Below are 22,787 nucleotides of genomic sequence, written 5' to 3' on the forward strand. Positions count from 1 at the left end.
ATTTCCCCCAAGCCGAGACCATAGCCAAGCAAATGACGCCAGCAACACTTCAAGGGCACAAGCTCTACGAAATCGGACCGGGAAGCACCCCCGTCATGCTCCCATCATCCAATCCATTGGATAGAGTCGAAGGGATGCTCATTTTTGGACTGGACGCTGACCAGCGCAACGCAATCTATGAAAAGGAAGGCGGACTGATGGAGTTGGTTAACGTGCAGGTGGATATCACTCAAATCGATGGTCTTTTGCTTGAACATGTTATTCTCAGTCGGAGGGTTGTTGATGCTGGGGCGTTTGTTTGGGTGGGTTGTCGGGATTATCTGATACCTATGGATAAGAGTGCTTGGCCGGTTGATGGGTTTCTGGATAGTCAATTTTATGAGAATATTTGTTTGTCTCGACGGACGGTGATGATGGAGTGGGAGTTGAAGGAGATGTTTATGGCGGATTTTTTGGAAAATTCTTTATAGGATAGGAAAGGAGATGGGGTTGGTTGGATGGGTCAGGCGTGTTGGGATTGATTATGAAACTCACGCAAGATATGTGCTACGGCCAGATTGTTTGCTTTTGCTAGGGTTTGCATAGGCGTTAATGCTTTGGTGAATAGGATTGGGGCGTTATGTTGATACTAGATGATCGTCTGCCTTGTTTAGCATCGCAAGCTAATAAAATAGCGGTCCTCCCGTTCCTGATCTAAATCTCTATGGCCTCCACCCACCCACCCACCCCACCAGACAAAACCGGGATATAAACGCTCAAATGAAATACAAAACCAAGCCGTCCTCAATCTAACCATATCACGACGATCCCGTCGCAGCCCAAGAGTCACAGAATTCCCAAGCACCAGCCAGGAAACTGACAAACCCGGTCAAATGCTCAGGGAACCCGATGCCTTTCTCGAAACACCAATGCAGACACAACGGAGCCCAGCATACGTTGTTCATAAGACTCTTTCTCCAGGACCGAATCTCCGCCTTCAATGCATCCTGTTTCTCCTTGCTATCTGCAGTAGCCATTTTCCTTTTCCGCAGCACCGTCCCTCTCCATAGGACGAAGAACTGGAAGAAAATGTGTCCGAACCACGCCCGTGTACTCCAAATATACCACTTATCGATACCGCCCCATCGGTCGACGAACCGTTTCGAAACTATGCCCTTCGACGCAAGATAGCCGACGTTCTCGAGGGCCTGGTAGATGACGTTCACGAAGACTTGGAGGAGGGTGAGGATGTAGAGGATGCGGTCGGCGGGCGGGGATTTGATTGTATGGGAACCCCAAGTCCATAGTGGGACGAGACCGAGCAGTCGTAGAGTGAAGCGAGTCTCAGACATGAGGGAGGAGAGGGCGAGGAGTCGCGGTTTTTGCGACGCTGATGAGGATGTAGGCTTAGGGCTGGGGGATTTGGAGTGGTTTCGAAGCCGAGCGAGAAGGCTTAGTCGGGTTTGAAAGGCTATCCATGGTGCAGAGGAGAGGATGTGATGAAGCGTATGCGCAAGGTAGCCGGTTACTGCGAGGACTCGTTCTTGACCGGCAGCTGTGGCCATGAGCCTGGGTGGATGGTATTAGTGGGACGGTGTGCGCGGGAATTGAGCCCCGGGGGCTCGGGATGACTCCATTAGAATGTTGCGAGGGAGAAGCGCTCACCTGTCCAAGCGGTCGACAGTGCCATCAGTTGTTTGAAGAGCTGCCAGCAGCTGGCGTCGAGCACTGTTTATCGACGATACCGGCGGTGATGTCCCCGCAGGGCTCACCGGGTTCCCCTCACCGTGGTTTTCAAACTCGGCCACGGCGGCGGGCGCAGAGGGGTCGGGGGAGGGTTCGGGGTCTGCCATGGTGTTCGGTGGTATATAGTGGCATTTCCGAAGTCTGGACAAGGAAGGATGGGACCTTTATCTTCGGAGAAGGAGAGTGTGATCATCAGCATCTGATCAGCATCTGCGCTTGGCGCGGTGCCGAGGTTCGGAATTGGCTCGGAACGATGGGTCTGGATGGACCTGCCAGAGTGCCAGTAGTGCCGAAGGTGGGTTAGATTATGGGTTAGATTAGATACTCGCCCCCATGCTTAACTCGACATTTCCATTACACTGGGAGAGATACCGAGGATCGCATTTTCATTATCAACCTGTCTAGTTACATAGTGTCCCTTCCAACAACCGCTATTGCTAAAAAATACACGGCAGGGAATATCCACCCCACATGATGATGAAGCACACAACTCAGAGTTCCATATTCAGCCCTTGAAAATGGGATCACTTGAAATAGCGATTCTAGATCCGATACAGTCAGCTGGATACCAGATGTCTCTATTTTCATAACCACTTTTCACTCCCCACTCCACTTCCCACCTCTCCGCGTTGTATCTTTTAAACATCATTTCCTGGACCTTCAGGCACACCATTTCCCCTTGTCATTCGCAAGATTCGGGGTCAAGGGGGCAGCCACCCGATTCGTCGTCGTCATCTTCACTGTCGTCTGGTTCCGGTTCCCTGAATTGCTCCTCATGCTCCTCGATGATGGTCGCCGGTATACAGACGATCGTACGCAGGAAGTGACCTGGCAGATTAGGGCGCTTGGGGTGCTTGTTGATGCTGTTCCATGCGGTATGATAGCTCAACAGCTGGGGCCAGTAAGCAGGCGTCTGCTCAGAGGAAGAAGAAGATGCGGTCTGCGGACTACTGGCACTGGGGCTTGCAGAGGTTTCGGGAGGTATGGTAGGACGCCGTTCTGGTAACTCTCTATGAGAAGGGGTGGGTGGTGGAACAGAATTGAACCTATTGAAGAAGCCAGTAACAACCCCCGCGATCTGAGTGGTAATAGGAGCAAGAACGCAAGTAGACGGAGTCAAAGACGGGGATCTGAAGGATCGGTTACTCAATGATCTAGGTATCAGCCGCCTGAGCCCCCTACGGGATGGCCCAGTACGCCCATCAGATGATACGGTAGATTGTTCAGTGACAGGTCCAGCAGAGGGTCCAGTAGAGGGTCCGACAGAAGGTCCGGCAGAAGGTCCAGCAGAGGGGCCGACAGAAGATCCAGCAGAGGGGCCGGCAGACGAACCAGGTGAAGAAGAGGTTATTCGTTCAGCAAGAGGATGTGAGTGGCGAGAGACGTTGGGGTGAGGGATAGGAAAGCGCCTGAGTCCCAAGTTTCTCACAACATTTGCATCTGAGATAGAGCGATCACGCAGGTCCCACTCGGACGGGGCTCTGACTGTCGTGTCTCTGCATGTCTCGTTGATGCTAAGCCAAACGCGTTCCTGAAGTCGAGGCGCACAATTATGACAAGCGCGATAACTGCAATGAGGGGGCCCAAGGCGGACGTTTGAGGAACCTTGGATAGCCGGGGGACCTTGGTCCTGTTGTGCTATATCTTCAATAAAGTCGACGTGTGGGTTGTCGTCATCGTCGTCGGGATCAATGCCATGTATGACTTCCGTCATTGGAAACGCAACCATCTGACTATCTCTATGCCTGGCGGCCAGTTCCAAGACCCTCAACTTTTGCTGCTCGAGGATCTCCTTTTGTACACCGTTGTAGCAACCAGCCTTGATGGCTTCTGAGATCCAAGAACTTAGAACTGGGCCATGGCCAGGATCCATCTGGTGAGAGTATCCAGTGGTATCCACACCACAGCGATAAAACCATCCGAGAGTAGGTATATTGCCACAGGAATCGCACGTTTCATACTCATCTATGGCATAGTCGATGACTACCACGTCGTGCTTGCAGTCACGTTGTCCCCGGCTCCAGGCGTCTTGATCATCGTAGTCAAAGAATGGAGGATACAAACGAATTCGCCCATCATCTGAAGGAGGAGATATAAGATCGAAGAAGGTATCCACTGTCGATAGATCAAAGAATGGTCGAACCCGGCTGCTTCTGGCAGAAGCTTCACTTTCCAGAGGCGGCTCCGAGGGCGACCTGGGTCTCGAGGGCGGGCTTTCGGCATTTTCCTCCCCATTATCAGGCAAATCGGAAGACATGGCTACAGCCACGGGATAGGATAGGAGAGACACGGATGGTACAAGGATGGGGGTGGAGAGTGTGGTCAGCAAAGGTGTGATGATGAAGGCGTGATGATGAAGGGGATCATCGTGTGAAAACAACGACAGGCCCGTAACATCGTATCAGACTTGGGCGTGTTTGATCTGTTCGCAACACTGAATTGGCTCACAGTCTCGGCGCCCAGGGTAATAAAAACACCACATGCCCCAAGAGGGCGTCCACAATGAGGGTTCTTGTCAGCACGGCAGCAGGAGAATGGACGCCAGGGCGACAAGCCCATGGCCTACACGGATCAAGTCGTAATGGCGACATAGCAAATGGAGTGTTCAGAGGAATCAAGAAGCATTCAATTTCTACATGGCAATATGATGATATGAACAGATGGCTCTGCCTGTGTGATTGTCAGTTATTCAAGGTCATGCATAGTAGGGGTGGCCAGATATAGATACTTAGAGGATGAGTCCGGATACTCTTTGTTTAGGGCAGCACTTGGCATGCACTGCTCAGGGCTCCCGGTTTGAGCTGTTTCTACAGACGAAGTACATTGTGCCTGTCCAATTGGTTGGGGACTGATCAAGGATTGCCCCTCACAGGCAGGAGAACCCGATCAACTGCACGTAATGAGTCGTATAATACAGCCACCATCTACAAAGAAGAGAAGGGGAAATAAAAAAAAAAAAGAAGGCAAAGGGAAAGAAAGACAATACAAATAAAAATGGTAGATATTTTTGATTCCCGACCACGGCCAGGGGACAGACAGAGGCGTTCGTCGGGAGGTGGACAAGTCGTCGGAGGTGACCGAAGGCGGGCTGGGGGCGGCGGGTATAAAGCAACGCGCTCGCCATTTGCCGACCTCGTGGCCGACCGTCTATTCCCCTCCAGTCCAGAGAGTCCCAGAAGTCCTCCACCTCATCCCGACTGTGACTTGCGTTGCTAGACTACGGACTAGACTACCGACAATCAGCTTAGGGCGGGTTTTGGTCCATCCTCAATTGTTCCGTGGTTGACCGAGCGTTCTTATCCGCGTTGACCTTCCCCATACTGCCAGGAACTGGTCCCAATCTGTTCCGACCTCGGTAAGCTTCGCTCTTGACCTTCCCGGCTGTTGGTTATTATTATTCCTCGTTAGCATGCCGTGTTGCTGTTGCTGCCCATAAACAAACCAACCGAACCCTCCCCCCCCCTGGTCCCTCTGTTCCCCTTTGCCTCGCGGGACAGCGCATCTTCCGTCACCAACCCCATGTTTTCTACCTGATCTCAATCTCAATCTCAATCTCACTTTACAACCTCCACCTCCACTTCCCCATCATCATTCCATCAGACCCCATTGTGGTCTCTGTCTCTCTCCTTGTCTTGCTTGGCTGACCGTGTCCCGTAATCCCCGTAGCCGTCGTCTTCTTGACTTATCGCATCCCCTGCGTCTCGTCCGTCTAGTTGACCATATCGCGCGCTTAATCCTCAACCTTCTCTCAACCTCAGCCCCAACCACCCACATCAACAATCATGTCGGCCAAATTCCAAGACGTGGCCACCACCACTTTCCAGGACGTGTCCGCCAAGTTCCAAGATGAGGCCGTCACCTCGATACGGGAAGATACAAAGGAATTGGTGCACAAGGTCGGAAATCGGTTGACTGGCGATGGCTATCTCGCTGTAGGTTTGCATCTGCAAGAATGCCCCAATGCGTGTTCGCAGTCCACTGATTGAGGCAATGCGATCCCTTATAGCTCTACCTCCGCCAACTGCAGTCGAACCCCCTGCGCACCAAGATGTTGACATCCGGTGTCCTGTCCAGTCTGCAAGAAATCCTGGCCTCTTGGATCGCGCATGATGTCAGCAAGCATGGCCACTACTTCAGCGCCCGCGTTCCCAAGATGGCCCTCTATGGAATGTTCATCAGCGCCCCGCTCGGCCATTTCCTCATCGGCATCCTCCAGCGGGTCTTTGCTGGACGGACTAGCGTCAAGGCTAAGATTCTGCAGATCCTCGCCAGCAATCTGCTTGTATGTTCGATCTATACCTTCTGATATACAGCGGAAGTTCTGACGCAACGCAGGTCTCCCCCATCCAGAATGCCGTGTACCTGAGCTGCATGGCGGTGATCGCGGGCGCGCGCACCTTCCACCAGGTCCGCGCAACCGTGCGGGCCGGTTTCATGCCCGTCATGAAGGTCAGCTGGGTCACCTCGCCCATCGCGCTGGCCTTTGCCCAGAAGTTCCTTCCCGAGCACACCTGGGTGCCCTTCTTCAACATTGTCGGGTTCGTCATTGGAACCTACGTGAACACGCACACCAAGAAGAAGCGTCTTGAGGCCCTCCGCAAGGTAAGTTGACCGCCACCTCTCCGAAGACCGAAAGCAATCAATCGCTAACATCATATGACAGCGCTATGACCAACGTCGCGGTCCCGGTAGCGAGTACGACAAGGGCGACTACCGGTAGACAATGTAAATATTCTGTACCTACCTTACGACTACCGACCGGTCGTGTGGATTGCCTCTAGGGATCGATTTGGGCCGGAACTCCCGGTCGGATATGGACCCCTCCGAAGCCGGAAGGGCCTGCCGGGAGAGCGGCCACATCGGCCAGAGACCATCCAGCACCATGATACCTGTTGTCCATCCCCTATGACATCCTAATTTGACCTGCACATATTTCTCATCTAGCTCAAGCGTCGAGATGGAGATGTGTCTGCGCTGCACCTGTTACGATGAATGTGTTTCGTTTTCTCTTACTTATCCTGGCGACCATCTGCATACCTCTTCTTATCTACCACCACCGCCATAGTACCCTATGCCAATACAACAAAATCTAAGATTCCCCATCTAAACCAAGCCACCACTATAGTAAAAATCCATTTAACCTCCGTAAAGGCATCCCATTATCTACCTAGGAAGATGCGCACCCTCTACTCAACATCCATAGCCTCCGAGTTCTTTCCTCTCTTCTTCTGCACCCACTCAACAAAGTCATCCAAAGCACCCGGCCACGCCCCATCCGCAGTCCACCATTCAAAGTTCTCATCATCCTGGGTCTTGCGCATGAACACCTCCAACTGCTCCCACAGATCCTTGTTCACCGGACGCTTTCCACGCTCCTCCAGAAACTCAATCCACCAGTCCAACCACGGAGTCGTACGGGTATTCCACTGCACTCCGCCGTTCTGCGGCGTGAAGAAGAGGCGCCACTGTTCGGCCGCGATATCGAATTGCAGGTTGCGCTGGCCTTGCATGCGGCAGAGCGGGAAGGTGAAGCGGTACACGCGACGGAAGAGGTCTGGTTTGATGGGGATTCGTTCGCGAATGTCTGCAGCGTGGGAGATCATCTTGCTCACTGAGTCGCAACTGGTTTGTGATTGGTTAGTTGTGGTGAGTGCTGGAGGAAAGGAGGAGGCGTACCCGGTGGCTCTCCAGCCGTTGAGGAATCCTTCCCGGGTGAACTCGCCCATGGATGGGGATTTGAGAAGCTCGGCGATCCCAAGGCATGCGACTTCGTCTAGGCCCACTTGGATGTCTCCGTAGAATTTCATGGCTCCCTCGATGCCGATTCCGTCGGGGTTATCTGAGGGTGAATCTGGTTTGGTTAGTTGGTTGCGATGCGGGTATAGTGATGTAGGGACGAACCTCGGTAGCTGTCAAAGATCTTGTTGAGTGCAGTTGTGCTGGCACCGGCACCTGAAGGGCTTTGGAAGTATCTAGATGTTGTAGTTAGCGCCTGTCAGGGGTTTGATGGATTGATATTAGTCGAGTAGATCCGCTTGAAGTATGTGAAAAGGGTCCTAAGATGTCAATGCTAGATGGCTTCATGATGTCGCGCTCAGATCGATACGCAGGCCAGGTGATCTCAAGTGTCGGAAATCCGCTTGTATTGCTATTGTACTAGCAGATCGTAAGTGACGGCGGCACGTTTATGTTGATCTTGAAGATATCAGATTGATTAGACCCCAAGACAGACTTGTCCAACGCACGATTGTAAGGCCAAGTGGGGGATGGATTATAGGAAAACACCAACGTCGAGGATGGCCACTAGGTATGTTCCGACATCCACAGGCGACTCTTGTCTTGCCGTCATCACTAAAATAGCATTCTGACATGGCGAAACCCTTGGCCAACGGCCCGTCGCGCAAGGCAGAGGGAGCATTGTATGCCACCCCACCACTCCTGAACTAGTGTCCAGTTCAGACGAGAATCTCATCACCCTACCCGCCTTGCGACAGATTCTCCAGGTAGGCCAAGGAAGGGCCGTAGGGCAGGTCGGGCTGCAGAGCTCTAGGCTTCTCACGGCGAAGATTGACGCCGGGCCACCGCCAACTGCTCGTTGAATCAATCCTGTAAGCCCCTCGGAATGGGCCCACAGACAGGATGACACTTAGACAAATGAGACGTCACCAGGCCTAACGTATCGAATCAAGCAAGCAAAACATAAAGGCCATCCGGTCCTCAGGACGGGGATAGGCGGGACCGAAAGCAGTCGAACGACTCAAGACCATGACGACAAAGCAAAAGTGCGCAGCATAGCGCAGAAGAAAAAGGTTACTCACGCATCGATGGCTTCTTCCAGGTTCCATCTAGCTGCTTTCAGGAACTATATGCATGAGGGGTCAACCATAGTGACACGTGATATACAGAGATAAGAGTGGGTTGAGCGATATGGCACATTCAAAAGAGGGGGCAAATAAACACGGCATACCTTTGCAGCTGCTGTATCTTTTGACTGTGTGAGGTTCACAAACTGCATTATTTGTTGCTTCTGAGCGCTAGAGTAAGGCGGCATGGTGGGGTGACGCAGGCAGAGGCCTGCGGGGAGAGATTTTACTTTTGTAGTGGTCGGTGGAGGTCTATGCAGGTAGTAACGAGAGAGCAAAATGCTCAAGAGGATGATACTCGTCCAGAGAACTTCTGCAGATGGCAGGATATACCAGAGGGAGGATTGTCCGGCCGCTGGATTGACTGGATGGGGAAACTTCGCATCTCCGAATGGAGACTCGCTGACTGAGATGCCCGTGCACGTGCCCCGCATCGAATAGTATTTAATTTGAGTGAGATGATTCTGCCCAGATTAATGGTGGCCATCGATATATAAGTAATCGGAGAAGACAATGGACTGGGATTCTATCTAGTTTTGGGTGCCTCTTAAATCCATTCAGGTGTTTTACACAGTTCTTTATATCATCACCGAGCCCAGATCGGGAAAGAAGGGATCTTTCCTCCGGCAATGCGGCAATCTCCGCGCTACGGCGGAATTTGCGTACACAATCAACGCTGTGAGATGTTCTTGGCTCTTTGAATTCGGAAACATGCAATCCTCTTTGTCAAACAATATATTGATTGAGAATACGGAATGGAAACCACTTTTCTAAATATACAGACAGACGACTCCAGAACTCCTGCGAGAATCCCCAGGTATCTAGTATGAAAATCCCATATTCGATCCCGCGTATGCAAGGCCTTTGGCTTAGGTCGTAAAGAGAGTATCTTCCTAGAGAAAAGTTAGCAATCTGATGGTGTCTGCGCCAAACTCATCAACCTACCTCTCTCAGGTACTCTCCAATATCCGCCTGACGGAACACGACATTAGCCGTGGGCTCCATCCTCCGTGTCTCAGCACTAGACCGCGCGGTCACACCGAATCCCTAACGTATATCAGCCTTGATCTCCGGTCTTCAATCTTCAGCTGAACCAAAATCCCGCTTACCAGAGGAGTATCGTTCATATCCATAACAATCACACCTGCATTTTCCGGGCAGTCCTCGCTGAATCTCCCAACGTGGGCCTTGGCCACATTGGAGCCATAAAGGAATGGCATAACACCGTTCTGCTTAATCCACACCTTGTATCGCGCATGGGGAGCAATCACATCCAGCGCCGTCAGACTAAGGCGAAATAACCCGGACTTAGTGAATCTACCGATGGCCACGCCTAACGACAACAGAGACGATCTAAACATGAAATAATCTTAGTAAATTTGCCCATGTTCCCGGAGCGACGCGCGACAACCGACCTAGGGATAGAAGTGGCCATATTGGCTAAACTAAGCCGCACATAATACACTCTGCTGCCGTGCATACGGAAAACGTGACGGTCATTGTCATCGCCTGTCTCAGAAACGAGCGCCGAAAGACTTCTCCCCGTGTAATTGGCGAGCTTGGTGAACAACGTTTTTGTCTCCTCTGGATAGTGAAAAGGCTCAGTATCTGATGCGCTAGAGATAGACGAAGATAGCTGTACTAACCTTCAGTAAGTTGACGCATCTTGAAACACTTTCGCGATTCGCGATACCAGATTTCAGATATGGAAAAGGCGCAAGAGTTGAAACTGCTGGATATCAAAAACTGAGTATCCTCCAAAGTCAAAAAATCTACGGAGTAGGCGGTGGGGCGGTAGCTTTTACCCGCCGGGTCTTAGCGCCGCAGAAAAAAAAAGTCAACCCGCGCAACGAACTTGCACGACCCCAGAAAGATACCCCAGGCACGACAAGATGGCTCCTGGACGCACAACCAAAAGGAGACGAGTTAGCCCTCCTGGGGATGAAGAAAATGGATCCAAATCCTCGGGTGGTGCGTCCGTTGGCGATTTCTACAGCCATGCCGCCGAATGGGACCTGGAACAGGATTATGAGACCCGGCCGCGCAAACTAGGCAAGAAAGACAAGGAAAGAACCCGGTTGCCTATCAAAACAGCAGAAGGTCTGCAGAACGTGGAGGAGCCGGAACCTGAGGCGGAGGAATCCGACAGCTTTCTGGGTACCGATGACGACGAGGAGATGGAGGATGCGAACCCCGATGACGAAGAAGACGAGGAGGAGGCCGAAGAGACACCCAAGATTCCCATGAAGCAACAAATCCTTCAGGCCAAGGAGGATCTCGCAAAAATTGCTACGCTAATCAACGAAGACCCCGAAGAGCACATCCCCCTGTTCAAAACAATGGCCGAAATGGTGGAGAAAGGAGCGCATGTTGCGATTCAGAAACTGGCCCTCGCCTCGCAGGCTGCGGTCTACAAAGACGTGATCCCCGGGTACCGGATTCGCCCTCTCAGTGAAGAAGACATGTCAGCGAAGGTCTCCAAGGATGTGCGCAAGCTTCGGTCATTCGAGCAAACACTTGTCACGAACTACAAGCATTACGTTCAGAAGCTGGCGGAGCTTACGAAGCCGTCCAAGAAGGATGGTGTCCAAGTGGATTCAAGCTTGAAAAGCATCGCGATTAACTGCGCCTGCAGCCTACTCCTCTCCGTACCGCATTTCAACTTTCGTACCGAGCTCCTGAAGATCCTCGTCAATCGCCTCGCCCGAAGGCAAGTGGATGCCGATTTCATCAAGTGCCGTGAGACATTGGAGGAGGTTTTCACAAGGGATCAGGATGGAATTGTGTCGCTTGAGGCTGTCCGCATGCTGTCCAAGATGATGAAGGCGAAGGAATTCCGCATTCACGAGAGTGTTCTGGATAGCTTCCTCCATCTCCGCCTACTCTCTGAATTCTCCCGCAAGGCATCAAGAGACAGGATCGATCGCGATGAACCGGAGGAGGAGACGCAACTCGGCAAAAAGCCGAAGCAGAAGCGGGAGTTTCGCACCAAGAAGGAACGCAAGGTCCAAAAGGAGCGCAAAGCTGTCGAGAAGGACATGAGGGTGGCCGACGCCTTGGTCTCCCACGAGGAACGGGACAAGAATCAGGCAGAGACGTTGAAACTTGTCTTCGGCATCTACTTCCGGATTCTGAAGCTTCGCATCGCAACCCTCATGGGACCTGTTCTCGAGGGTCTGGCCAAGTACGCTCACTTGATCAACCAGGATTTCTTCGGAGACTTGCTTGAGGCTCTCAAAGATTTGATAGGTCATGCCGAAGAGGATGCGGAGGAAGAGGACGAGACTGAAGATACCGACGACATGGAACCAGCGACGATGCGGGACACGCACCGGGAGGCTCTCCTCTGTACCGTCACAGCCTTTGCACTTCTAGGAGGCCAAGATGCCAGCAAAGCAGCGGGCACACTGCACCTGGACCTGAGCTTCTTCGTCAAACACCTCTACCGCTCTCTTTATACCCTCTCAATCAACCCCGACGTCGAATACAACCCCGATAAATCTCTCCGACTTCCCGACCCGAACTCCGCAGAAGCCAGCCCGACGTGGCGACCCAGGAAGAAGGTTAACTTCCAGACGCCCACGGTGCTTCTCCTCCGCTGTCTGCAGTCTACCCTTCTCTCGCGCGCGCACGGCATAGTGCCTCCGGTCCGACTAGGCAGCTTCTCCAAGCGACTCATGACGACTTCTCTCCAGCTGCCCGAGAAGTCTGCCCTCGCGACTCTGTCGCTCATGAGCCAGGTTGCCAAGCATAACGCGCGCCGTATCTCCTCGTTGTGGCACAGTGACGAGCGCAAAGGAGATGGCGTGTATAATGCGTACGCACCAGATATTGAGGCCACCAACGTCTTCGCGGGGACGATATGGGAAGGCGAGTTATTACGCCAGCATTACTGTCCTCGGGTCCGAGACGCTGCTTTAGATATCGAGAAGATGATTGCGACACGGAAATAGAGCATTGTTATTTAGCGGGGTATTTTCCATTTTTTTTAATTTGTTTACTGCGGTCATGCCGAATCCTGAAGTCCATATCATCCACCATTCCATCACGAGCAAGGTTTAATCCTCCATTACTTGCATAGACTTCCGATCCCCGGTAAAAGAAAATACCCGCAACAACGAAACTGTCTCTATCCAGGTTCGTTTCCTATCCAGTCGTCCTTATCCCCATTTTCCCTCACTTCGCACCTTTAAATCCACCTTCCCATTTATTTACCCCGTTGCCCCGCCGGTCTTGCTACAGGAAAAAAGAAAACAAGAGAATAGCAAGTCATGGACATCATGCGTCGTTATCATATCATAAAATCGTGAAAACATTTAACTCATAGTCGAGATAAGCAGTAAGACAGACAGCCTACCTATTTCAGTCATCATTCAGAAGAAATTGCCTTGCTGAGAGTCACTCCCAGAAGCATCCCGAGAGTGGTCGTCCCTGAAAGGGGTAAGAGGAGACGGACGAGGTGGACGAGGAGGTGCCTTGCCATTAGCTGCCTGCAAACCAGCAACAGTATCATTGTGGGAAGAGCTAGAAGTAGTGGGAGTTGTAGGGGCAGGCCGGAACACCGGGTACGGGTTATCGAATCCCTGAGCAGGAGCACGGAGAGAAGCATAAGACGAAGAAGGAGTCAGTTTCTGGTAGGCCTTTGGAAGTGGCCACTCGATTGTGGGGGACGCCTCTGCGACACCAATCGTCTGATGAGATTTCGAGGCCTTGAGCACGCTGGATTGGACCAAAGTGGTGCGGGATCCGGATTGCTGCTGGCGACGCTGCTCCTGCTCGAGACGAATTCTTTCAAGCTCGCGGTCGAGGATGATCTGTCGCTGCTGAGCATTGCGAAGAGCTGGGTGAATCATGCTAGGATCGATTTCTCCCTGGCCGATGATGGAGATCTGAGCTGGGTCGGCCTGCTTGAGGGGTGCAGTTGAGAGCTTGCTCTCGACGGGTTGATTCTCCTGAGAGCGGTTGGGAGTGCGCAGGCCTTTGTCGCCATTGTGACTGTCACCGTCACGCTGGCGGCGCAGGTTGAAGAAGCTTCGCTTGTGGGAGACTTTGGCGTTCTTGCTCTGAGTTGGCACAGGCGGAAGAGTTCTGGTCGGTCCAGGTCCAGGAACCAGCTGAGCAGGGAGATTGGTGAAGGTGGACGCCTTGGGGGTTAGGCTTCCGGAAGAATCCTGACTCTGGTCCTTCCAGGCGACATGCTTGACCCCGTTTTCCGTGCTGATATGGTGCTTGTCCTTGATGGCCGGGGGCACGCTCAGGTAAGCGACAGGTTTGCTGTTCACACGGCTGGCACCTGGTAACACGGCCGACGACGCTGGCTGTTTTCCTTCTTCTGGCTTCTCTCGCTGCAACTTCTTCCTCTCACTCTTCACCTCTTTCTCCCCTGCCAGTGGCTTCTCTTCAGTCCTAACCTGCCTGCCTAGGTCTCTGTTCACCCTCAACGGAAGCGGCGGACCCTGCAGCCCAGCGCCGAAGGCCATGTCCTCGGCTGCTGGATTGTGGGGGAGCGCTCTAGCCTGCGACTCGAGATCATACCTCAATCTCCCGAACTCCTCGCGGATCAGAGTGCTGAGCTTCGACTGGATAAGGCGCACTTCTCGACGGACCGTACCAAGCTGGTCCCTGACATCCCTCATCGTCTGGTGGGCCTCTTTCAATAGCTCGGTCTGGGTGGCCGTTTTGTTATTGATTACCCGTGCTAAGTCGGCCATCGTATCGACATGGTGGAGGACACTATCCATGTGCCAGTTGTTTTTGTCTTCGAACTTCTTGACGAGCTTTTGAGCCGCACATTGCACGTGGAAATGGAGCTGCCCTACGTGTGACGCGAGCTGCTCTCCCAGCGCCACTGTGTTTCGATAGACCGGATCTGGGGGGGCAGGAGCATATCCACCGCGACCGGTGATGCTATCGATGGGCACCCGGATGGTGACGAACTCGCCGGTACATCCTTCGGGGTTGGGCTGGATTGTGGACCCCAACGACAGACGAGTATCGGAAAGCTCTTCGACCCAGCTGCCACCGGACTTGAGTGGCGCGACCGGAGTGACTATAGCGTTAGGATGGCCTTGATTGCGACTTGGCAGATCCGACGTCCTATCCGGAATGGGCGTCTCGTACACCGATGGTGAATACGAGCGCACAATCTCAGTCTCGTGGACAGGTGACGGCTCCGATGCACCAGGCGTGGAAGACCCCTGAACTGCCTTCATACTGCATGCACGTTGCTGCGTATTGACGACTTCTGGCTGTCCACTGTTCATGTACTCGCCAGTGCGAGCAGCAGGGGAGGATCCATTCAGGAGAACGGCCTCGAGATGCTGGCTAGTCCGTCCTTCGCCTGTATCATTACTATGGACCAACTTGTGCTTGAACTTTCCGACATCCCCACCACTACTTTTCTTTGTTGGCGTGCACACTGCGGCAGGCGACTGGGCGTCCTTCAGGCTATCGTCCAAACAAATCAAGCTTGACGCCTGTGTTGGCGGCGCAGACAAAGGCACCTCAGTCACCGAAGGCCTAGGCGTATACAGCCTCCCGACCTCAAAGTCTTTCCCCGGACCATACGAATCAGACGAGGACTTTGACGAACCACGAAGGATGGTGATCTTCGGCATGGTGTTCACGGGCGGGATCTCTTTTCGGAATTCCTTTGCGAGATCCTTCAAACTGAGTTTGGACCTGAGAGTCTTGAACGTGGACCTCTTCTCAGTCTTTTTCTCCGTGGCCGGCAGACGACCCGGATCCGTGAACGACCGTTTCTTCGTGATGCTTCTGCTCCAGATACTGGTACTTTTGGTAGAACCGGACGACGAGTCTTTAATCTCATCGGGATGCACATGTCGAGGCTTCGGCATAGCGAGAGCCAGTTCAGCATCAAAGTCCAATTTTCCCAGATCTGGCGACACCGTTTTCACTACCATCATTAGTTAGTTCCAGCAATGAACAACGACCATCGAACGAATGAAAGAATTCAAACAACTTACCCATATTCAACTCCGACAATCCACTTCCACTCCCACTCTTCTCCGTCTCCCCACTCAACCTCAACTGTTCTCTCTCTTTCGCGAGCTTCTGTGCCCACGCGTTTCCCTCCACAAACGACATGATGCCAGCAACAACAACAAGGTTACCTGTACGCACTTGAAGAAACTCAGTCGCAGACTCCACTTCCTTCTACATGTCCCTATCTATCTATATCCGTGATGAAACTCACCTGGTCTATCACGTCCACACTGCGAGAAAAACAACACCACTCTGTATCTAGCACAACTATGTCATGTATCTTAGCATAACAATCTCCTCTCCCAACATTAAAACCAAATACAAAAAGACCATAACGAGGGTATACAACTCACCTATGCAGACCAGACAATACGTACCGTACCACCTCCAACTTCAACTTCAAGACCTTCAACACCCAGTAAAACAGAATCAAGTAATCTCAAATCGCCCGTTATCATCAACTCCTTAACCGTATCGTAACGCACACCCAATAACCACACTCTATGAACAGAACACTGAACTCCGTGACCGTAATATCGTATCTGAATCGTCAAGTCAAGAATCATAAACGAGCAAAACACGCCGAGAATCACAACCAGTATGTAACAGAAGCAAAAATAGGTGCAGAAAGCAAACGAAATCAAACGCAACACAACATGATAGGATGAATACAGTTATGAAAACAAAAGGTGTTACACTCTTTACTTTCTACTTGGGGGATTGGAGTTGGGGGAAAGGGGGGTGAAGTGAAGTGAATGAGGGTCCACTTTTTTTCTTTGGTTCGTGGTTCTGGTCTTGCGTGCTTTCTTGCTTGGGGGGAGGGGGAGGGGGAGTATCTGGTTCTAGGGTAGTTATTGTACTTTGAATTTGGTTGTGTTTATGGGGGTTGTGGGATTTGGAGTTCATTGTGGTTGGTGCTGATGCTGGATTTGGGGGGGTGTATACTTGTGTAGTGTGGTGGTGTAGTGTATTGTATACACATTTGGATTGGAAGGGGAAGAAAGGGAGGGTTATTCTATTTGGTTTTGTGAAGGTAGGGGAGTATAGCTAAGTGGTTAGATAGGTAGTTGAGTATGTGTAGTTCAGTTCACGCATTGTGATATACCTCACAGGTGGATGCTATGAAGCTTTTCTTTGGTTTGAAATAGGGTTATGGGTTGTGTATGGTGTGGATTAATGTCTCTGATGCTGTAGTTTGTTTTGTGCTTCTGTGAACTTGTGCTTGTAGGGGTGCGTATGGGCGTGGACGTAGTGTGGATATCAATTATCAGACATGTTCCCAGAGTGTCAGGTTGGATGGGAGAAAAGTATCCATCTATATGAGGAGTTTCTTTTACTGCCTATAGGGAAATGATTTTGATATGGCAATTGAAGAGGGATAGAGTAATTTCTGCTGGGGTTGATTTGGTCACTACGGCAGTGTACGAACTTTCGAGTGATGATGATGTTCGGGAATACAATGCGTACAATGGATGTATAACAACCGGACAGAACATTGTAAATGCAGTATCTATATTGTAAACGGATAACTGCAAACATCATTATCATATCATCATGCACATCATTACATACTGGCAGAAAAAACCTGCAACTACTAGCAATTTGAAACAGAAACAATTAAATGAAATCAGTAATTCAGACAATCTGAGAGGAGAGCACATCAAGTACCAAATACAGGGGAATCGATGATAACGATAGGGGCGTGGCAAACTCGGCAAATCGAACAACTCATCGGGTATAAGCATGCCAAACAAATGCTAGCAACGGGGCAGCAAGAACGCTCATCAAGAACAGATTCCTGAATCACATTAGCTTTGGCAACGACAAGCATGAACTAACAACGTCTCGACGGATCAACACCCGACGTGACTCTACTGGTTGTTTCTTCCGCGGCGGCGGAACGGCGAGAAAATGGCGCCAAAGAAATTCGTGAACACAGCCCGGAGGATGGTCTTAAACCAGCTGTCATGCTTACGGTTCAGAGAAACAGCTGTAACTGACCGGTTTTGACTCTGGGCGCGAGGATCCTCGTCGCCCGTGGTGGCCACGGCCTTGGAGGCATCGAACGGCGCGGCGGCGGGCTCGGGGGTTTTGGTGTGCGTGGCCTCGGTATCGTCCTCGACTTGTGGCTGTCTGCTAGATTCAGATGCTTCGGTAACCGCTAGAGCAGGGTCAGCTTTATCTTCAGTATTTCCCAGCGCTTTCACGCCAGTAGACGGCAGTTCCTTACCCTCGGTAGGCTTGGCTTCAACAGGTGCCTTGTCCTTGTTGTCGGGCTGGTCCTGGACCTGCTTGTGCTCGGACTCGGGGGCAACTTCGGGCTGCTTGTGAGAGGCCGCCATCACGCCAGCGGTGACGGCAGCACCGGCAGCAACTGCAGCAACACCGGCACCGAGAACCTCGGGGGTGAAGATGCTATCCTTGGACTCCTCGGGAGCAACCTCCTTAGCAGCCTCCGAAGGGATAGCCTCTTCGTGCGCTGGCTTAGCGGTGCTTTCCTCGGCAGGAGATTCAACACCGGCAGCAGGCACAGACTGCACTTCCTTGACTGTCTCGGGCTCAACCGGTGCTGACTCGCTAGCAGGTTCTTCGGCCTTGGTAGCCTCCTTCACTTCACTAACAGCTTCAGGGATAGCCTCCTCAGCAGCAGCTGGCTCAGCGGGTGCGCTCTCTTCAGCAACAGCTTCAACGGCAACAACCTCAGCCGGCTCCTCCTTGGTCATAGTCTCAGTGACTTGCTCCTCAGCGGGTGCGATGACCTCCGCAGCCTTCTGCTCCTGTGGCTCTTCGGTGGACTCAACAGTAGGCTCGGCTGGGGCAGGCACCTCCTCCACAGTCGACTCCGCGACTCCCTCGGGAGTAGTCTCGACGGCAGCCACTTCAGCAACAGGTTCTTCAGCAGCTGGCTCAACGGCCTCCTTGACAACCTCCGCAACAGGTGCCTCAACAACGGCTTCCTTGTCGGCAGACTCTGGGAGGGACTCAGTCACAACAGCTTCCTGAACAACTTCAGCAGCCGGCTGTTCCTTGGCTTCTTCAACAGCTTCCTTCACTTCAGGCTCTTCAACGGTCGCCTTCTCGATCGGGGATTCAGCCACAGGCTCTTCGGCGGCGGGAGCAGTGATAGCCTCTTCGATGATAGCCCTTTCGACGGGCTCCTCAATAGCTGGCTCTTCAACGGCAGTCTTCTCGACAGCCGGCTCCTCAACAACAGGCTCCTGAACAGCTGGCTCTTCAACGACAGCCCCCTTGGCGGCGGGCTCCTCAATGGCAGGCTCTTCGGCGACAGCCTCCTGCACAACGGGCTCTTCGACGACAGCCTCCTTGGCAGCGGGCTCCTCAACGACGGGCTCTTCGACAACAGGCTCCTCAACAGCAGCCTTCTCGACGGCAGGCTCCTGGACAGCAGGCTCTTCAATGACTACCTCCTTAACTGCGGGCTCCTGGACAACAGGCTCCTCGGCAGCGGCCTTTTCGACGACGGGCTCCTCGACGGCAACCTTCTCGACAGCAGGTTCCTGGACGGGCTCCTGAGCAGCAGCCTTCTCAACAGTAGGCTCCTCAACAACGGGCTCCTGGACGACGGGCTCCTCGATGGCGGGCTCCTCGACGGTGGGCTCTTCCATGGCGGGCTCCTCGGCATGCTCCTCGGCAGCCTCCTCGCTGGCAAGGTCGGCATCCTTGGTCGACTGAGTTTCGAAAATAATCTCATCTCCAGCAGTCGTAGCGATAGTAGACTCTGCCAGGTTCGACGATTCGTCCGACTCGTCGGCATTGAGCTCCTCGGCAGGCTCCTCCGCAGTCAGCTCCTTAGGAGCTTCCTCAAGCTTAGTCTCAGGGGTGGGTTCCTCCTTAGCAGGCTCTTCAACAACTGGAGCTTCAACAGGCACTGGGGTCGGCTCTTCAGCAGCCGTCTTGACGTCCTCAGCGACCACCTCCTTGGCCTCTTCGGCGGGAACCTCAGCAGTCTCCTGAAGTTCGGATTCCTGAGCTGGGGCGGCTTCCTCCACGATCTCCTTGTGTTCAACCACAGGCTCCTCGACAGCTGGCTCCTCAACGGCAGCTTGGACGACTTCCGCGACCGGAGTCTCAGAGACAGGCTCTTCGACAGCAGGCTGCTGAGCAGATTCCTCAGCGACCTCTGTAGCGACAAGCTCAGCAGCGGGCTCTTCAGCGGCAGGCACCTCAGGAACGTGCTCCTCAGCAGCGGTTTCCTGGACAGGCTCTGCGACCACTCCCTCCACTGGCGTCTCCGCAGCCGGTTCCTCAATCGCAGGCTCTTGAGTGGTCTCCGCGGCCTCTGCAGTGACAGCCTCAGTAGCGGGTTCTTCCGCGACGGCCTCAGCCACGGCCTCCTCCGCAGCGGTTTCCTTAGGAGACGATTCCTCAGCAGTCTCAACAACTGGTTCTTTAGTAGTAGGCTGCTCAACCACTGGTTCCTCCACAGCTGGTTCAACCTTGGCAACTTCCTCGACGGCTTCGGTGGTGGAAGCCTCGGCGGTTTCGGTCACAGGCTCCTCCGCAGCAGCCTCCTTCGCCTCCTCCACAGACTCTGCTACGGCCTCGACGGTCGGTTCGGCGACAACAGGCTCTTCCTTGGTGACTTCCTCCGTAGGTTCCGTGACCTGTTCAGTTGGTTCCTCCACCTTCTCCGTGACCGGCTCTTCGACAGTGGTCTCCTTCTGGGCGGGCTCTTCCGTAGGCGAAGACTCAGCAGGAACCTCCTTGGCAGTCTCCTCGGTAGAGTGCTCCTCAGCAGGTTCGTCCACCTTCTCTGTGACAGTCTCGGTGGGAACTTCTTCAGCGGGTAGCTCAGTCGAATTTTCAACAACCGGAGTCACACTGACAGCCTCAGCGGTAACCAACTCTGCGGCCTCCGCGGAGGCAGTGCTCACAGGGACGGATTCTTCAACAGGGGTTTCGGAAGCTTGGGTGGCAGCCGGCTCCTCGACAGCGGGCTGTTCCGTAGCGGTTTCGTCGGCGACAGCATCCTTGACCGACTCTTCAACAGGCGTAGACTCCACGGGGGCCTCTTCAACAGTCGGTTCTTCCGCCACCTCCTTGCTAGGCTCAGCCGTTGTTTCTTCGACAACAGGCGCGGCGGTAGAGGTCTCTGTAGTCGGCTCCTGGATCACTTCCTTCGAGGCTTCAGCGGCGGGCTCGGCAACAGGAGGCACCTCGGTAGACTCTTCAGCCTTGGGTTCCTCCTTGGCGACATCCTGCGCGGGCTCCTCAGTTGTGGGCTCAGCAGTCGACACCTCAGTGCTGGGCGCTTCCTTGGGTTCCTCCACTGCTTCCTCCTTGACCGACTCCTTGGCGGGCTCTTCGGGGGCAGCGTCAGCGGCGGTCTCAGTAGCCGTAATGTTTTCCTCGGTCGATTCCTTGACGGGCTCCTCGGCGAGAGGCTCAGCAGTCGTCTCAGCGGCGGACGCCTCGACCGGCTTCTCCGATATGGGCTCTTCCTTGGCGACCTCATGGGTAGTTTCCTCGACAGCAGCAGCCTCCGTCGACGGCTCGGCGACGGGCTTTTCGATGGCTGGTTCTTCGGCAGCTGGTTCCGCGGCGGCAGTATCTTTAGGAGCGACTTCGGTGGCCGTTTCCTCCACGGCAGGCTTTTCGTCAGAAACCTCGGGCTCTTGCGCGGTTGACTCTGCCGCAGGAGTCGCTTCCGGGACAGCTTCCACAGGGGCGCTCTCAACAACAGTCTCTTCCGGCTTCGATGTGACCTCCTCCGAAACCACTTCTTGCACCGGCTCTTCAGCAACCTTCTCGGTTTCCGCCACGACAGGGCTTTCCACGGAAGTTTCCGGCTGTTCCAGGGTTTCGACCTTCTCTGCAGCCTCAACCTTCGCTTCCTCGGTGGCAGCGGGAGCAGCCGGGACCTCTTCGGCTTCCTTCACTGCAGGCTGGCTTTCAGCAGGTGTCTCCTTCGTCGTTACGTCTTCCTGGTTCGTCTCGGGGGTCTGCTCAGCGTGTTCCGTTCCGTTGACCTCAGGTGTCGCGACGCCATTGGTGGCAGGCTCCTCGATCTTAGCATCCTTCTTGTCATCCAACTCGGGAACAGATTCGGGCAGTTTCTCCTCGACGGCGGGTTCCTGCACGGGGGCGGCGTGTTCAGCGACACCGTTAACACCGTTCTCCTCCGGCGCGGCTTCCTTGGCCTCTGCAGCGGCGGGAACACTCGATTCGACGGTGAGGAAGTTGTTCACGAGGCCTCCTTCTCCTGCGGCTGTAGTTCGAAGAGATTTATCAGTTTCAAATCCGTTACGCGATGATGCAATGTCGGGAGGAAGAGAGTTCAAGCGTACCATGTTTGACAGCCTCGTCGTGGAACCACGGGCCGGTAGCGCCCTCGCGGAATCTATATTGATATTGACCAGGCGATAGCTTCACGTCGTGGTAGAAGAGGAACTCCGTCGATGTCAATCCCTCGTCATCGGGCTCAGTCTCTACCGTCTTGGAGTTGAGCTCAACGGGCTCCCATTGCGGCTCGGAGAAGGTACCGGCCACGAAGATAGCATCGTCAACCGGACGACGGATGGAGATTGTGACGGTCTCACCAGCGGGGTGGGCCATTGTGGTCATGAAAAGTCGTAACAGTCGTTAAGATGCAGCAAAAGCAAACAGGGAGGGAGAAAAACTCAGACGGACGACTCGGGTGGATTGAAGAGTCTCGTAGGACCAAGGCAAGAACAGACGACGAACCCCCGCGAGGCTATCAATGGACTGAAAAGAAATAATGTACAGGCGAGCAGAAGATAGCGGAGTGGTAGGACAAGATAGGGTCCTCCCAAGGTGGAATTGAAAGGTTGAAGGAAATTTGGGGTGGGAGGGAGGGGGAGGAGGTAAGGGAGGTGGAAGATGTCTTGGAGGGGCAGCGGAAATGAGGAAAGAAGATGGGGGGATTGATAAGAATGACTCTTGGGGGAAGAAGAGCAAACAAACAAAGATGATGTAGGAGGCAAGCAAGAGAAAAGCAGCCAGGCAAGATGATGGATGGAAGGGAACCTAATTAGGAGGGAGGGGAAGAAAAAAAAATGGGTGGTGGTCAGTGGTGGTGGTACTACGGAGTACGGAGGGCTGCCGTACAAGAATAGATCCAGTCTCTTTTCCTCCTCTCCCAGGCAAATTCCGGTCCCCACGGAAGACCGATGGGGACCGAGGATGACTACCGCAGCAAGCAGGTCGGCTAGT

At 53.4% G+C, this 22,787-nt stretch overlaps 10 protein-coding genes across 10 annotated transcripts; 3 read left to right on the forward strand and 7 right to left on the reverse strand.

Annotated features, from left to right (window-relative positions):
- Positions 1 to 678, forward strand: BO94DRAFT_65091 (uncharacterized protein). The gene has a single exon (XM_025617575.1). The coding sequence runs from the start codon at positions 33 to 35 to the stop codon at positions 468 to 470; it is 438 nt and encodes a 145-aa protein (XP_025467226.1). The 5' UTR covers positions 1 to 32; the 3' UTR covers positions 471 to 678.
- A 47-nt stretch (positions 679 to 725) lies between these two features.
- On the reverse strand, positions 726 to 1,892 carry BO94DRAFT_535128 (uncharacterized protein). The gene is made up of 2 exons (XM_025611708.1): positions 1,645 to 1,892; positions 726 to 1,548 (listed from the first exon to the last, which is right to left on the reverse strand). Exons 1-2 carry the CDS (start codon positions 1,830 to 1,832, stop codon positions 798 to 800), a joined length of 939 nt encoding a protein of 312 aa, XP_025467227.1. The 5' UTR covers positions 1,833 to 1,892; the 3' UTR covers positions 726 to 797.
- Positions 1,893 to 2,102: 210 nt separating this feature from the next.
- Positions 2,103 to 4,390, reverse strand: BO94DRAFT_575160 (uncharacterized protein). Its single transcript, XM_025615062.1, has one exon. It carries the CDS (start codon positions 3,980 to 3,982, stop codon positions 2,408 to 2,410), a length of 1,575 nt encoding a protein of 524 aa, XP_025467228.1. The 5' UTR covers positions 3,983 to 4,390; the 3' UTR covers positions 2,103 to 2,407.
- Positions 4,391 to 5,391: 1,001 nt separating this feature from the next.
- On the forward strand, positions 5,392 to 6,581 carry BO94DRAFT_65220 (Mpv17/PMP22 family protein). Its single transcript, XM_025617578.1, has 4 exons — positions 5,392 to 5,657; positions 5,732 to 6,007; positions 6,061 to 6,327; positions 6,389 to 6,581. Exons 1-4 carry the CDS (start codon positions 5,508 to 5,510, stop codon positions 6,443 to 6,445), a joined length of 750 nt encoding a protein of 249 aa, XP_025467229.1. The 5' UTR covers positions 5,392 to 5,507; the 3' UTR covers positions 6,446 to 6,581.
- Positions 6,550 to 7,769, reverse strand: BO94DRAFT_65122 (DCN1-like protein). Its single transcript, XM_025617576.1, has 2 exons — positions 7,627 to 7,769; positions 6,550 to 7,576 (listed from the first exon to the last, which is right to left on the reverse strand). Exon 2 carries the CDS (start codon positions 7,530 to 7,532, stop codon positions 6,912 to 6,914), a length of 621 nt encoding a protein of 206 aa, XP_025467230.1. The 5' UTR covers positions 7,533 to 7,576; positions 7,627 to 7,769; the 3' UTR covers positions 6,550 to 6,911.
- A 548-nt stretch (positions 7,770 to 8,317) lies between these two features.
- BO94DRAFT_65158 (uncharacterized protein) lies at positions 8,318 to 9,086 on the reverse strand. Its single transcript, XM_025617577.1, has 2 exons — positions 8,693 to 9,086; positions 8,318 to 8,587 (listed from the first exon to the last, which is right to left on the reverse strand). The coding sequence occupies exons 1-2, from the start codon at positions 9,020 to 9,022 to the stop codon at positions 8,540 to 8,542; spliced, it is 378 nt and encodes a 125-aa protein (XP_025467231.1). The 5' UTR covers positions 9,023 to 9,086; the 3' UTR covers positions 8,318 to 8,539.
- Positions 9,087 to 9,268: 182 nt separating this feature from the next.
- Positions 9,269 to 10,345, reverse strand: BO94DRAFT_535133 (ribosome biosynthesis protein NIP7). Its single transcript, XM_025611709.1, has 5 exons — positions 10,235 to 10,345; positions 10,004 to 10,172; positions 9,698 to 9,941; positions 9,534 to 9,635; positions 9,269 to 9,481 (listed from the first exon to the last, which is right to left on the reverse strand). The coding sequence occupies exons 2-5, from the start codon at positions 10,021 to 10,023 to the stop codon at positions 9,458 to 9,460; spliced, it is 390 nt and encodes a 129-aa protein (XP_025467232.1). The 5' UTR covers positions 10,024 to 10,172; positions 10,235 to 10,345; the 3' UTR covers positions 9,269 to 9,457.
- A 135-nt stretch (positions 10,346 to 10,480) lies between these two features.
- On the forward strand, positions 10,481 to 12,541 carry BO94DRAFT_516677 (nuclear export protein Noc3; the record flags this gene model as incomplete). Its single annotated transcript, XM_025609970.1, has 1 exon — positions 10,481 to 12,541. The coding sequence occupies one exon, from the start codon at positions 10,481 to 10,483 to the stop codon at positions 12,539 to 12,541; it is 2,061 nt and encodes a 686-aa protein (XP_025467233.1).
- Positions 12,542 to 12,681: 140 nt separating this feature from the next.
- Positions 12,682 to 15,932, reverse strand: BO94DRAFT_535136 (uncharacterized protein). Its single transcript, XM_025611710.1, has 3 exons — positions 14,012 to 15,932; positions 12,929 to 13,846; positions 12,682 to 12,725 (listed from the first exon to the last, which is right to left on the reverse strand). The coding sequence occupies exons 1-2, from the start codon at positions 15,512 to 15,514 to the stop codon at positions 12,962 to 12,964; spliced, it is 2,388 nt and encodes a 795-aa protein (XP_025467234.1). The 5' UTR covers positions 15,515 to 15,932; the 3' UTR covers positions 12,682 to 12,725; positions 12,929 to 12,961.
- A 1,108-nt stretch (positions 15,933 to 17,040) lies between these two features.
- BO94DRAFT_535137 (PT repeat family protein) lies at positions 17,041 to 22,425 on the reverse strand. The gene is made up of 3 exons (XM_025611711.1): positions 21,902 to 22,425; positions 17,824 to 21,822; positions 17,041 to 17,754 (listed from the first exon to the last, which is right to left on the reverse strand). The coding sequence occupies exons 1-3, from the start codon at positions 22,167 to 22,169 to the stop codon at positions 17,465 to 17,467; spliced, it is 4,557 nt and encodes a 1,518-aa protein (XP_025467235.1). The 5' UTR covers positions 22,170 to 22,425; the 3' UTR covers positions 17,041 to 17,464.
- Between the last annotated feature and the right edge of the window lie 362 nt (positions 22,426 to 22,787).

The sequence above is a fragment of the Aspergillus sclerotioniger genome, assembly GCF_003184525.1.
Source record: "Aspergillus sclerotioniger CBS 115572 chromosome Unknown BO94scaffold_14, whole genome shotgun sequence".
Lineage (NCBI taxonomy): Eukaryota > Fungi > Ascomycota > Eurotiomycetes > Eurotiales > Aspergillaceae > Aspergillus > Aspergillus sclerotioniger.

Excerpts from the sequence above, each read along its gene's own strand:
- BO94DRAFT_535136 (XM_025611710.1), bottom strand. The coding sequence starts at position 15,514 with ATGATGGTAGTGAAAACGGTGTCGCCAGATCTGGGAAAATTGGACTTT. Across the intron at positions 13,847-14,011 it reads CGTTGAGGGTGAACAGAGAC|CTGAGCGTGCCCCCGGCCAT; the intron begins CTAGGCAGGCAG and ends CCTGTCGCTTAC.
- BO94DRAFT_575160 (XM_025615062.1), bottom strand. The coding sequence starts at position 3,982 with ATGTCTTCCGATTTGCCTGATAATGGGGAGGAAAATGCCGAAAGCCCG.
- BO94DRAFT_65158 (XM_025617577.1), bottom strand. The coding sequence starts at position 9,022 with ATGCGGGGCACGTGCACGGGCATCTCAGTCAGCGAGTCTCCATTCGGA. Across the intron at positions 8,588-8,692 it reads AAGATACAGCAGCTGCAAAG|TTCCTGAAAGCAGCTAGATG; the intron begins GTATGCCGTGTT and ends TCATGCATATAG.
- BO94DRAFT_65091 (XM_025617575.1), top strand. The coding sequence starts at position 33 with ATGACGCCAGCAACACTTCAAGGGCACAAGCTCTACGAAATCGGACCG.
- BO94DRAFT_535128 (XM_025611708.1), bottom strand. The coding sequence starts at position 1,832 with ATGGCAGACCCCGAACCCTCCCCCGACCCCTCTGCGCCCGCCGCCGTG. Across the intron at positions 1,549-1,644 it reads ACTGTCGACCGCTTGGACAG|GCTCATGGCCACAGCTGCCG; the intron begins GTGAGCGCTTCT and ends CCATCCACCCAG.
- BO94DRAFT_65122 (XM_025617576.1), bottom strand. The coding sequence starts at position 7,532 with ATGAAATTCTACGGAGACATCCAAGTGGGCCTAGACGAAGTCGCATGC.
- BO94DRAFT_65220 (XM_025617578.1), top strand. The coding sequence starts at position 5,508 with ATGTCGGCCAAATTCCAAGACGTGGCCACCACCACTTTCCAGGACGTG. Across the intron at positions 5,658-5,731 it reads CTGGCGATGGCTATCTCGCT|CTCTACCTCCGCCAACTGCA; the intron begins GTAGGTTTGCAT and ends GATCCCTTATAG. Across the intron at positions 6,328-6,388 it reads GTCTTGAGGCCCTCCGCAAG|CGCTATGACCAACGTCGCGG; the intron begins GTAAGTTGACCG and ends ATCATATGACAG.
- BO94DRAFT_535137 (XM_025611711.1), bottom strand. The coding sequence starts at position 22,169 with ATGGCCCACCCCGCTGGTGAGACCGTCACAATCTCCATCCGTCGTCCG. Across the intron at positions 21,823-21,901 it reads CGACGAGGCTGTCAAACATG|CCGCAGGAGAAGGAGGCCTC; the intron begins GTACGCTTGAAC and ends TTCGAACTACAG. Across the intron at positions 17,755-17,823 it reads TGAAGCCAAGCCTACCGAGG|CGGTTACCGAAGCATCTGAA; the intron begins GTAAGGAACTGC and ends ACCCTGCTCTAG.
- BO94DRAFT_535133 (XM_025611709.1), bottom strand. The coding sequence starts at position 10,023 with ATGGCCACTTCTATCCCTAG. Across the intron at positions 9,942-10,003 it reads ATGGCCACTTCTATCCCTAG|ATCGTCTCTGTTGTCGTTAG; the intron begins GTCGGTTGTCGC and ends TTTCATGTTTAG. Across the intron at positions 9,482-9,533 it reads TTGGAGAGTACCTGAGAGAG|GAAGATACTCTCTTTACGAC; the intron begins GTAGGTTGATGA and ends ACTTTTCTCTAG.